Genomic DNA, 11594 nt, shown 5'->3' with positions numbered 1-11594 from the left:
GGGCCCGATGCAGCCGCGGCGCATGATGGGGTTTGGGTGCCTTTCCGCACGGATGTCGGACGTTGGCTGCGTCCAATCTGGCACCCATCATGACCCACCTGCGTGCCCGCGCCCACCCTGACCCTGCCGCCGGACGCCTTTGCAATACAGGCCTGTGGGGCCTCGCGCTGCGCGGCACCATGAGCGCCACGCTGCTGCGGCCCCTGCTGCGGCAGCTGCGCGCCGAGGCGCGCCAGCTGGCGGCCAACGGGTGGTTGTGCCAGCTGGCGCTGACGGGGCTTGCGTTTTTGAGGTGTCGCGATGACGAGCTGGTGGGGCGGCTGCAGGGTGCGCTGCTGGACCAGGCGGGCGGCGGCAGTGACGCAGCAGGGCGCGGGCAGCGACAGCGGCAGCAGCAGCAGCAGCAGCAGCAGCAGCAGCAGCGGTGGCAGCAGCAGCAGCAGCAGCAGCAGCAGCAGCAGCAGCAGCGAGATTGGGACGAGGTTGGTGCGGAAGAGCTGGGCTGGGCGGCGAGTGAACACGACGGCGGGTGGGACGTGCAACAGCAGCAGTGGCAGCAGCAGCGGCGGCAGCAGCAGCCGCAGCAGCGCCGGCGGAAGCTCGCCAACTGGACTGCCCACGACTTGTCGGCGGTCTGCCACGCCCTCGCGGCCCTCGGCCACTACGAGGCCCGCGGGTTCCTCGAGTTGCTGGTGGACTGCTTCGTGCAGTCCGCAAGCCGCAGCGTCCACGGCGCAGTCCGCGGCGGCGCGCCGCCGCAGCTGGTGGCCAAGGTGCTGCGCGCCTGCGCCGTGCTGCGGTTCTACGACCCGCCGCGCCTCACACGGCTGCTGCGGCTGGCGGGCGCGACGGACGCGGCGCGTTGGGGCCCCAAGGCGCTGGGACAGCTGCAGCAGGCGGTCATGTGGCTGCAGGTGCGCGGCGGATCAGCAGAGGGACGGGTGCCCGCCAGCAGGCCATTGGGTCAGATCAGATCCACTTTGCTTGGACACGCGTTTCTGCAGACGTGTCCAGTTGATCGGCAATACTGTAGCAGGGACGCGCCGTTGATACGTTTTTATCACAACACACCTTGCTTCAATAAGAGTTTCTCAGGGATTTCGCAATGTTTCAACTACAACCCCCCTCCCGGTGGGGCCCCTGCGCGCCCACCTCCCAGGTGCTCTGCCCCGGCGGCGAGCAGCTTGTAGAGCAGCAGCTTCCGGCCCCCTTAGTCGAGGCCGCGCTCGCCACGTGGGTCAACGACGTCGTGCCATTAGTCACCACCTCGTCCACCCAGGACGCCGCGTGCGACGCGCTGCGGCGCCTCGGCCTCGCGCCGCGCGCGGAGGCGCTCGTCGGCGGCGGGCTCTTCAGGGTGGACGTCGAGCTCGATTACTGCGGCCAAAAAGTGGCTGTCGAGGTCTGCGGCCCCAGCCACTTCGTGGCCGCCGCGCCCGCGCTGCGCGCTGGCGGGCCGCTCGGGCGCGCGGCGAGCGCCGAGGACCTGCCGTTCCGGGAGGCCCTCGTGACGGCCGCTGCGGGCGCCGCGGCGGCGCGCGCGGAGGGCGCAGCGGCGGCGGCGGGGCGGGGGGCCGGGGGTTTCGTCGGATACTACGGGGCCTTCTCCGGCGGCGCCGGCCTTCCTGAGAATGGCGGCGGCAGCGGTGGCGGCGGCGGCGAGAGCAGCGGCAGCGGGCAGCACGTGGGGGACGGCGACGACGAGGAGTCTCGGCTGCTGCAGCTGACCGCGTCGAGCATGCTGCGCGCGCACCTGCTCGAGGCGCTTGGCTGGCGCGTGGCGCACCTGCCGTTCCACCTGTGGGCCTCTAGGGGTGGCGACGACAGGATGCTGCTGGCCATGCTGGACCAAGCCGTGGGCGCTCCCCTCGGAGGCCCGATTAGCGGCGGCGGCGGGAAGAGCGGCAAGAGGGACGGCGCGGCGGCGCGGGCGGCGGCGCGGCGCGTGCTGGCGTCGACGCGGCGGGTGGTCGAGGCGCGCGGCGAGGCGCGGCGGCTGCAGGAGCATCGGCAGCGCAACGCGCGGGGGGGAGGGGTTGCGGCGGGGGAGGCCGGGCAGGTGGCCTCGCTTGCGGCGCTCCTGGCGGGGCTCGAGGGCAGCGGCGGGGGCGGCGGCGCGCTGTCCACGTTTGACCGGGATGACTTTGATGATCTGTACCTTGACCCCGACCTTCTGTCGGCGCTGGGCAGCGGGACCGGCGGCGAGACCGATCAGGAGTGAATCATGTCGTGCTTGTCGTGGTGCTCACCGGTATTCTGTCAATGTGCATGGTCGCTGGTCTGCTTTCTTTGTGTGCGCTGCGCGTGGGCTCGAAGAATTGTCCAGCTTCCCTGAATTCCAAACCTCCTTCAGCTTTGATTTGGGCCTGTCGCTGTTTTGTGATGGTGTTGACGGGTCATGGGCAACGGAAGGGCTCCACACATCACTTGTTGCCCATTGCCTTTTTTGTAGCTGAGTACAGCAGCAGCAGCGTCATGGCATAAGCGCAGCTGCAATGCATTCAATGGTACATGTGTGCAACCCCACAGCACCTTTGCTTGACACGAAGATGCTGCCTGCCCCCGTCTGACACAATAACAGAGAGGTCTGCCAGGTCAGACCTTGCGGCGCACGCAGCGGGCGTGGCCGACAACAAGCATGCGGCGAGTTTCCGGACCCAATGCGTGTGCATACACCTGGTGGTAGGCAGCAACGCATCAGGCGACCAATTGGGGACCGCCACAGCAGCCGCAGCACGTGACACCACGGCAATACCATGGCCCTGATGGCGGTGCGTGCCAGGCATCACGGGCCGCTGGCGGGGTAAATCCGGCGCGGATAGGGGTGCGCCGCCGCGACCTCCTCTGCATGCGCAGCATGGGTGAGTATGAGGAGCCCCCACCGCATCTCCTGTGCTTGCGGCGAGGTTCGATACCGGGTGTTGCATCACTCTGTCCACCTGGTCCGCCTGCTGCACACGGGGGCCGCAACACGGCTGCGCACAGCGGATGCAGCTGTCGTCACAAGGTGCATGTGAGCTGTGCAAACAAGCACTCAGATCTAAACTGCCGCGCATAAGTTTTAGGGATGTTTCAAAGTAGATAAAAACACCGCAGGCGGTGGTCCTGGATCTCGGGATCTGATACACACAAGTTTGGCGGCCGCACGCAGCTCAAGTGGACGCAAAGGTATCACAAAACACGTTTAATCATCCGCGGCCATAACAAATTGCCACAGCTGCGCGTCGGCGAGCTGAGCAGCTGCGCACCCCGGCAGCAGTGCCCTGGGCACTCACTCTGCCGTCGCTGCCGCCGCCCCATACGCCATCAGCCGCCCACCCACGTGTGCCAGCAAAGGCGGACGCGCCGCTCAGCATGCGGCTGCGGACGCGCTTCGTGAGCTGCGGCTGCAACCGCGTCGCCCACGCGCTCCACTGGGGCGAGGGGGGCGGAGGGCTGGTTGCGTACGGCGGCGCATCTGCAGTATGCATCTATGATCCCCAGGTGAGCCATCCGCGTCGCAGCCAAGCGATGCGGGCCTGCGACACCCTGCAAGCTGCAGGACCCTGCTCTGGGACAGCTACACCCGTGCATGCCGCGCGCCGGCGCTGCAGGCTACCCATGGCCTGGGGTGGCAGCTTGCTCTTACGCTGCGCCGCCCTCCCGCCGCGCGGCCCGCCCCCGCAGCGCGACGAGACTGTGGCGACGCTGGTGGGGCATTCGGGCCGCGTAAACTGTGTCAAGTGGCTGCCCTCAGAAGGTGAGGCGTGATCAGACTGGGCCACGGTGGTGTATTGACAACCCCCCTGATTTCAGCCAGCCTCAATCGACTCGGGGGCGCCGCATCCAGGCAGCTGCGGGTAGCACTGCCAAGTTGTTTGACCTCGCTGCTGCCAGCAAGGCAACCCCGTGGGATTTAATATGCCGTCTGCTGAGTCCACTATTGCCTTTGCGCGTCCACCCTGCCGCCTGGAAGGCTGCGGCGCCTGGCACGGCTGCCGGCTGCTGGCGTCGGGCGCTGCCGACAACACCGTGCGGGTGTGGGCGTGGCGCGGGGACGGCGAGCAGCCGCAGTGGGTGTGCCTCCACACGCTAGAGGTGAGGAGGTCACACGCAGGGCGCACACTTGGTATTTGTGATGCAAGTCAGTTGGGTGGGCTGCTCACCTGGATCGATCGCATCCCCGCAAGCTGCGACGATCCTGCTTCATGCTGCTCTCAAGGGCACCCATGGCTGCGGCGAGGAGCGCCCATGAGTAATGCCTTGCGCTCATCTCGACCGCCCGCAACACACACGCGCCCCGCAGGGCCACGAGCGACCTGTGACGTCCCTGGCGGTGCAACCCCTGGACGGCGGCGGCTTCCTCCTGGCTGCCACCTCGGGCGGCCCAGATCTCTTGATCTGGGCGTGCCGCCCAGATCACCTGCCTGAAGCAGACTCGGCCCCCACACAGCCGGCAGCGCCCGAAGATCTTGCGGCCGCGTTTGGCGCGCCCGCCTGGCAGCTGCAGCAGCGTATCCACGTCGGCACGCAGACGCAGCTGTGCGCCGACTTTGCGGCTGTGCCCGGCGCCCCCGGCTGGCTGCTGCTCGCGAGCGGCGGCGCGGACAACGCCGTGCGGCTGCACGTGCGGCCGCCGGGCGGCGAGTTCCAACTTCAATGCAAGCTGACTGGGCATGAAAACTGGGTGCGGTCGGTGGCGTTCACGGTCGCCAGGGAGGCGCAGTCGCCGGCGGCCCGCGCGGACGGCGAGGGCGGCGCTGGCGCCGGCGCCGGCGGTGGCAGTGGCGAAGATGGCGATGGCGGCACGGCGGAGGGGCAGGAGGTGCTGCTGCTGGCCAGCGCGAGCCAGGACAGGTGAGGGGCGCGGGTGCGGCTTGGGCGCGCCGAGCAGGGGGCGGCAGGCACGCTTAGCTAGTCGATGACGGCTCCTGGCTCCCGCGGCTTTGTGGAGGTGCTGCACCCTGCTACTCTTGGCATTCTGGCTCGTCATTCGAATTGCTTCACGGGGATGGACCTATCTGAAATCCCTTTTCGCAAAATGCTCACAGGTATGCCCGGATATGGCGCATCGGCCGCGGCAGCAGCACACTCAGCGGCGCCGCCGCAGAGGCGGCCCCCGGCGGCGCCGACGGCGGCCTGGCGCAGCTCATCTCCCGCTACGCGCCGCGGCCCCACGTCACCGCCGCGGGCGACACGCTTTGGTGCAGCCTTGAGGCGCTGCTGATCGGCCACGAAGACTGGGTGCACTCGGTCTGCTGGCGGCCGCTGCAGGGGCAGCAGCAGGTGGGGCAGCAGCACGGGCAGCAGCAAGGGCAGCAGCGCGCGCCGCCGCCGCCACCGCGCCGCGCCGCGCTGTGCCTGCTGAGCGCGTCTCAGGACCGCAGCATGCTGATCTGGCGCTGTGACGAGGCGAGCGGCCTGTGGCTGTCAGAGGCATCGGTTGGGGACGCGGGGGCGACGTGCCTGGGGTACTATGGGGGGGCCTTCTCGCCGGATGGGCGGCGCATCCTGGCGCATGGCTTCACAGGGGCTCTGCACCTGTGGACGGAGCAGCGCGGGGACGAGGAGGGGGATGACGGGGCAGCAGGCGGCGGCGCCGCCGCCGCGTGGCTGCCGCGGCACGCGTGCGGCGGCCACTTTGGGCCCGTCGTGGACGCGTGCTGGGGCGCCGACGGCCGCTGCCTGCAGACGGCGTCGGCGGACCAGACGGCGCGGCTCTTCACGGACGTCGGCGGGCGGTGGTGCGAGCTGGCGCGCACGCAGGTGCACGGCCACGACTTCAGCTGCATCGCCGGCATACCCACGCGCGCGGCCGTGCCCGCCGCGGCCGGGGCCGCGGGTGAGGAGGCCAGCCCGGACGGGGGTGGAGGCGGCGGCGGCGGTGGGGAGGAGGGCTTCATGTACGTGACTGGCAGCGAGGAGAAGGTGCTGCGCGTTTTCGAGGCCCCCCTCGCGTTCTTGGACACACTGGACCTCGCGCGCGGCCGCGACCCCGCCGCCCCGCGTGCGCCCGGCACGCCGATTCAGCGGCAGCGGCGGCGCCCGCGCGCCCTCGGCGCCGCGGTCGGGGCGCTCGCGCTCAGCAACAAGGCGGTATTCCTAGAGGATCCGGCGCCGCATTCAGCTGCAGGCGCGCCCGACGGCGGCGGTGGCCTGCCTGGGCTTGTCGGCGTCTGCGAATACCCTGAAGGCCCCGACATGCTGCCCCGCGCCACGCCCGGCGTCGCGCACGGCCCGCCGCTCGAGGAGCACCTCGCGCAGAACACGCTGTGGCCGGAGGTGCGGAAGCTGTACGGCCACGGGAACGACGTGTACTGCGCCTCCGCGTCGCCCGACGGGCGCCTGATTGCGTCGGCCTGCAAGGCGCAGGGCGCAGCGGCCGCAGCGGTGTGGGTTTGGGAGGTCGGCAGCTGGCGGGCGCTCGCGCAGCTGCCGGTGCACGCGCTGACGGTGACGCAGCTCGCGTTCTCGCCGAGCGGGCGGCTGCTGCTGGCGGGGTCGAGGGACAGGAGCTTCTCGGTGTGGCGCGTCGTGAGGGGCGGTGGGAGCGGCGGCGGCTTGGGGGGCGGCGAGGGCGGCAAGGGCGGCGGGCAGCGGCAGGATGAGGACGTTCGGTTTGAGCTCGCGGCGCGGGCCAAGGCGGCACACGCGCGCATCATCTGGGGCGTGTCCTGGGCGCACGACGAGAGGTGGGGCGCGCTGCTTTCCGAGCCGCTTGCTGCATGACCCGCGCGTCGTGTCGCGCTCGTGCGCGCCCGCGCGGAAAAGTCTCACTGCACAGTCACTAGCGAGTCTGGCCCTGCTCATACTTGCAGCGCCGCTGCCTTGACTGGTAGATGAAGCCGTTTCATCTGGCCCCCTCCCCCCCGGCAAGGCGCACGCCCCACTGCACTCCCCTCACCCACGCCCCCGCATCGTGCGCCGCATCTCCCCGCAGCTGCTTCGCCACCTGCTCCCGCGACCACACTGTGAAGGTGTGGGCGGTGGACGGCGACGACGTCCCCTCTGCGCAGCCCATCCGCACATTGCCGCAGTTCCCGTGCCCGGTGACGGCCGTCGCGCTCGCTCCGGCGCACGTCACTGCTGGCGACAGGGCGGGCGCGGCGCATGTGTTGGCGGTCGGTCTAGAGGACGGCGGCGTTGAGCTGTGGTCCACGGGCGCCGCGGCGGGCCCCGACGCGCCGCGGCGCCTGTGGTCCGCGCCGCCGGGCGGCGCGCACGCGGCGGCGGTGCGGCGCGTCGCGTGGGCGCCCGCGGGCGGCGATGCTGGCGCGGGCCCGCTGCTGGCGTCGTGCGGGGACGACCATGCGGTGCGGGTTTATGAGGTCGATGGCGCGCAGGCGGCGGACTCCAAGTAGCTCCACGCATTCTCGACATCAGTGTCTGCCTGTCATCTTCTTCTTTCCTTTCGTATCATACGCCTGCACTCACTCAAGGCCGTGCTTGCTGTAAACACAAGCTTACATTCAGTTGCCTGGCCATCCATGGGCATGCCACCAGGCGGGCACCAAAGCTCATGGTCCCTGTCACCCAGGGGGTGCGCTCGAAGCGCGACCGGTGCCATTGAAAGAGGGCATGGCTCATTAGCACACGCACACAGTCGCAACGGCAGCGGGCGGCGATGCATGGGATGTCCACTGGATCATATATTCTTGTGCCGCACTCGGCGGTGCTGCGTCCGCAACATCCCGCCCCCATTTCCAGCTGCATGTAGGCCCGCCCGGGCCTGCCTAAAAGTAGGATAATGGACTCTGTCATGGTCACTTTGCACGCGCATGTGAGCGGGCGTGTGGCACCTCCGACAGCACGGTGCGGGCGCACTGTCGAAAGGCATGGGAGCAGCTGTCTGGTGCAGTGACCAGGAGCAAGCCCCGCCGCGCGCACAAGTGGCAGGTGCCAAATGGAACTAGGCGACCGGACAGCTTTGTTCTCACTAAAATCAATTACATGCAGTGCGCTGCATTCCCTGCCCGAGTCAAACACCGATCTGCCAGCCAGGGCCCAGACGGCCTGCAGCGTAGCTCAAATGTCGGCTTGTGTGAACAAGAGTGCTTGCTAGAGTATGAGCTAGGGCTCGCGCACGTTACATCGCCCGGAGCGCCGTGCGGTTGTTGAAGGACGTTTTTTGCGAGGCACAGCCTTCATCGCTCGGTCATATTTAGTGGATCGCTTTGATTGCAAAGCAGCCGGGCGGCAGGGCCCTGGCGTTGTTGAAGCTTGTTTAGCAAGGGCCGAGACACCGGCGCGGGGGCCCTACGGGGCCTAGCCGCAAAAGCTTGAGACATGGGCAACCTATGCAGTATGATCGACGTGGACCTGCCACCTCGGGGCCCACGAGGCCCGCCGCGCATGCACGCAAGCGAGCTCGCGCCGCCTGTTTATGCGGCTGAACGCCTGCATCAGCTGCACGTCGGCGGCAGCGGCGAGGCGCACAAGCGCGCCTCGTCGTCCTCGCGGTCGCCAGAACGGCGATTGGCTGCGGCAACCGCGGCGGCGGCGCCTGCCGCGGCCGCGAGCGGCGACGCCCCACCTGCCGGGACGGTGCTGCCAGCGGCCGACGGCGGCGCCTGCGGGCCACTCGCCGGCGGAGGCGGCGGCAACGGGGACGATGGATGGCGCATTCCTGCGGGAGCCGCGCAGCCGCCGGACGGCGACGCTGACGGCGGGGCCACCGCGCTCGCCGATGCGGAGCCTAAGCCTCCGCAGCCCCCATTCAGTTGGACGAAAGGGGAGCTGATCGGCATCGGTGCATTTGGGCGCGTGTTCACCGGCCTCAACAACCTGACCGGCGAGATCATCGCAGTCAAGCAGGTGCGTGCACGGGGCGCGCGGCACTGTGGCTGCGAGGCAACCCTCTGGCAGCTACCACATGATTTGCACGCAAACAACACGCCGTGAGCGAGGCGAGGGTGGCTTGTTTGCTGCCTGCGGCAGCCGTCGTCGTGCCGGCCGGCGGTGCATTCCGCGGCGCGCATCCAGTCCCCGCCGCCCCGCTCGTCGCGCCCGCCGCGTCCGCCCCGCAGGTGTCTATCGCGCGCGACGAGGCGCTGCAGGGCCATGTGTCGGAGCACATCAAGGCGCTGCAGGGGGAGCTGGCCATGCTGCAGAAGCTGAAGCACGAGAACATCGTGCAGTACCTCGGGACGGACCGCACGCCAGATTCGATGTACATCTTCCTGGAGTATGTCCACGGCGGCAGCATCGCCAGCCTGCTGGCAAAGTTTGGGCCGTTCCAGGAGGCTGTGATCCGCGTGTACACGCGCCAGATCCTGCGGGGGCTGGAGTACCTCCACGCGGGCGGCCATGTGCACCGGGACATCAAGGTGCGGCGCATGTGTGCGCGCGTGTTGTGTGCATGCGTGCATGTGTCAGCGGAGGGCCGACAGATGGGTCCGCAAGGCGGCTTGGGGCAGCAGGGGAAGTAGCCGCTGCAGACGGGAACGCTTCATGGGAGTCGTCCTTTGCAAACTGCAGTCCACAATCTGCCGTCTTCCCTGGGCTTTTCACACACTCGCTTTGTATTGTCGTCCACCTCCCCCCCCCCCCCACACACACACACACACACGCAGGGAGCCAACATCCTGGTTGACAAGGGCTCCACGGTCAAGCTGGCAGACTTTGGGGCGTCGAAAACGATTGAGGACCTGGCCACCATCGGGGCGGGCTGCAACAGCATCCGCGGGACGCCGTACTGGATGGCGCCAGAGGTGGGTTCAATGGGTTGCCCAGGCACGCACTGGCGCTGGGCGCCTACCAGTGCTTGCTGATGTGTGTGCGTGTGTGTGTGTGTGTGTGTTTGTGTGTGTGTGAGCTTTTTTGCGGCGCGAACGCCCAGGTTGTTATGTGGTGTGACTGGGCAGCTGCAGGCACACACCGGCGTCATGCGAGGCGTCAAGGCGTGTCGCTTACGCATGACATCTCGCGTCCTTTGCACATGCGCAGCCGCTTTATTCCTCACACATACACACACACACACACGCACATATACACACACAACACGCACCCACACATGTATACACACACACACACACACACACCAGGTGATCAAGCAGACTGGCCACGGCCGCCCTGCCGACATCTGGTCTGTGGGCTGCACCGTGATTGAGATGGCAACCGGCAAGCCGCCGTGGAGCAACTACGCGGCCCCAGTCGCGGCGATGTTCCAGATTGCGAGCAGCAAGGACCCGCCGCCGATCCCTGAGCACCTGTCGCCGCAGGCCAAGGACTTTTTGCTGATGTGCTTTAACAGGTGGGGGCGCCCATGCCTGAGGGAACCGTATGAAGGGGGGGGGCGATGTGGGAAGCTGCTGACCGAGGGCGTTGCAGATCGGTGCATGGTAGACAGCGAAATGCCTGAAGCATTGCCCCACCTCTCCGCCGCAGGGTTGCAAGGGACCGGGCGAGCGCCACGCGGCTGCTCAAGCACCCGTTTGTGGCGGAGACCCCGCCGTCGCACCCTCAGCCCCCGCTGGGATCGTTGGGCTTTGCAACAAGCGGGACGGCGTTGTTCGCCGCTGGCCCCGTGCGCGCGGCCAACGGCGCCGCCTTCGCTGCGCAGCAGCAGGCGGGACAGCAGTCGGCCGCGGCCGCGGCTCGCGCAAGCGCGGCCGCGCAGCAGCAGGCCGGTGTGCGTGCAGGAGGGGCGTTGGCGGCGTTGCAGCAGCAGTCCCAGCAGGGGACCGCGCGGGCCAGCCCCAAACGGCTGGCGCCAGGGACGCCGGGCGGCGAACGGGGCGCTCCCCCCATCGCGAATGGATCCTTCTACGTGGGCCGCGGCGGCGGCGACGCGGCTGCTGTCGTGACAACGCACCCTTCGCCGCTCCGGGGCGCCCAGTACCCGCAGCAGCAGCAGCAGCAGCAGCAGGAGCTGGTGCAGCAGCAGCAGCAGCAGTTGCCTGGGATAGGTCCAGGGTCTGGGCCGTCTGCTTATGCGTCAAAGCAGCAGCCAAGTGGCAGCCGGCCGCTGTACAGCCCGCTGTCAAGCAGCAGGGCCGGGCACCCGGCAACACAGAACCACCCCCTGGGGCTTGGGGGTGCCCAGCCGGCGCCTCTGCTGCATCAGCAGCAGCAGCAGCAGCAGCAACCGCAGCAGGTCGCCCCACCGCAGCAGCAAGTACAGGCAACCCCACCATCGGCACACCAACAACAGCAGCCGCAGCAGCAGCAGCCGTCCACCCCCAAAACGCAGCAGGCAGAGCACCAGTCGTCATCAACCCAGCATCAGCAGGCACATGCACAGCAGCCGACACCGCAGCATACACCGCAGCAGCAGCAGCAGCAGCAACAGCAGCAGCAGCCCCAACAGGCCCAGCAGCAGCAGCAGCAGCAGACGCCCCCGCCCGCGCCGCAGCCCACGCCGCAGCCGCAAACCCCCGCAATGCGCCACAGCGTTGTGGCGTGCCAGACCCTGGTCGACTTCAATCCGGTAGAGGAGCCCTCGTGGTTCCCTGAGTTCAGCCAGGGCGGGGCCGACGGCGGCGGCGGCGGCGGCGGCGGCGGCGGCGGCGTGCAGCTGCTGCCGCCGCGACGACGCACTGTGTACGACGACCCGGACGACCCGCGTGCCTCTGCGCCGGCCGGGCTGCAGCGGCGGCCGCCGCACCGCCTCACGG

The 11594-nt window shown here is 68.8% G+C and overlaps 3 protein-coding genes across 3 annotated transcripts in view; all 3 read left to right on the top strand.

Annotated features, from left to right (window-relative positions):
- MNEG_5073 (hypothetical protein) overlaps nucleotides 1-2221 on the top strand; it is a gene marked incomplete at both ends in the record, with an annotated part of 4993 nt that extends 2772 nt beyond the window's left edge. Inside the window, 2 exons of the mRNA XM_014046453.1 lie at nucleotides 151-914; nucleotides 1160-2221. Coding sequence (XP_013901907.1) covers nucleotides 151-914; nucleotides 1160-2221 — 1826 coding nt within the window. The remainder of the gene's footprint in view (nucleotides 1-150; nucleotides 915-1159) is intronic.
- Nucleotides 2222-3900: 1679 nt separating this feature from the next.
- MNEG_5072 (elongator complex protein 2) lies at nucleotides 3901-7340 on the top strand (the record flags this gene model as incomplete). The annotated part of the gene is made up of 4 exons (XM_014046452.1): nucleotides 3901-4077; nucleotides 4286-4836; nucleotides 5031-6671; nucleotides 6920-7340. 4 exons carry the CDS (start codon nucleotides 3901-3903, stop codon nucleotides 7338-7340), a joined length of 2790 nt encoding a protein of 929 aa, XP_013901906.1.
- Nucleotides 7341-8265: 925 nt separating this feature from the next.
- Nucleotides 8266-11594, top strand: part of MNEG_5071 (hypothetical protein) — a gene marked incomplete at both ends in the record, with an annotated part of 4434 nt that continues 1105 nt past the window's right edge. The window contains 5 exons of the mRNA XM_014046451.1: nucleotides 8266-8793; nucleotides 9006-9305; nucleotides 9552-9689; nucleotides 10023-10231; nucleotides 10366-10872. Coding sequence (XP_013901905.1) covers nucleotides 8266-8793; nucleotides 9006-9305; nucleotides 9552-9689; nucleotides 10023-10231; nucleotides 10366-10872 — 1682 coding nt within the window. The remainder of the gene's footprint in view (nucleotides 8794-9005; nucleotides 9306-9551; nucleotides 9690-10022; nucleotides 10232-10365; nucleotides 10873-11594) is intronic.

Source organism: Monoraphidium neglectum (genome assembly GCF_000611645.1).
Source record: "Monoraphidium neglectum strain SAG 48.87 unplaced genomic scaffold scaffold00738, whole genome shotgun sequence".
Lineage (NCBI taxonomy): Eukaryota > Viridiplantae > Chlorophyta > Chlorophyceae > Sphaeropleales > Selenastraceae > Monoraphidium > Monoraphidium neglectum.
This window is presented reverse-complemented; position numbering and strand designations above follow the sequence as displayed.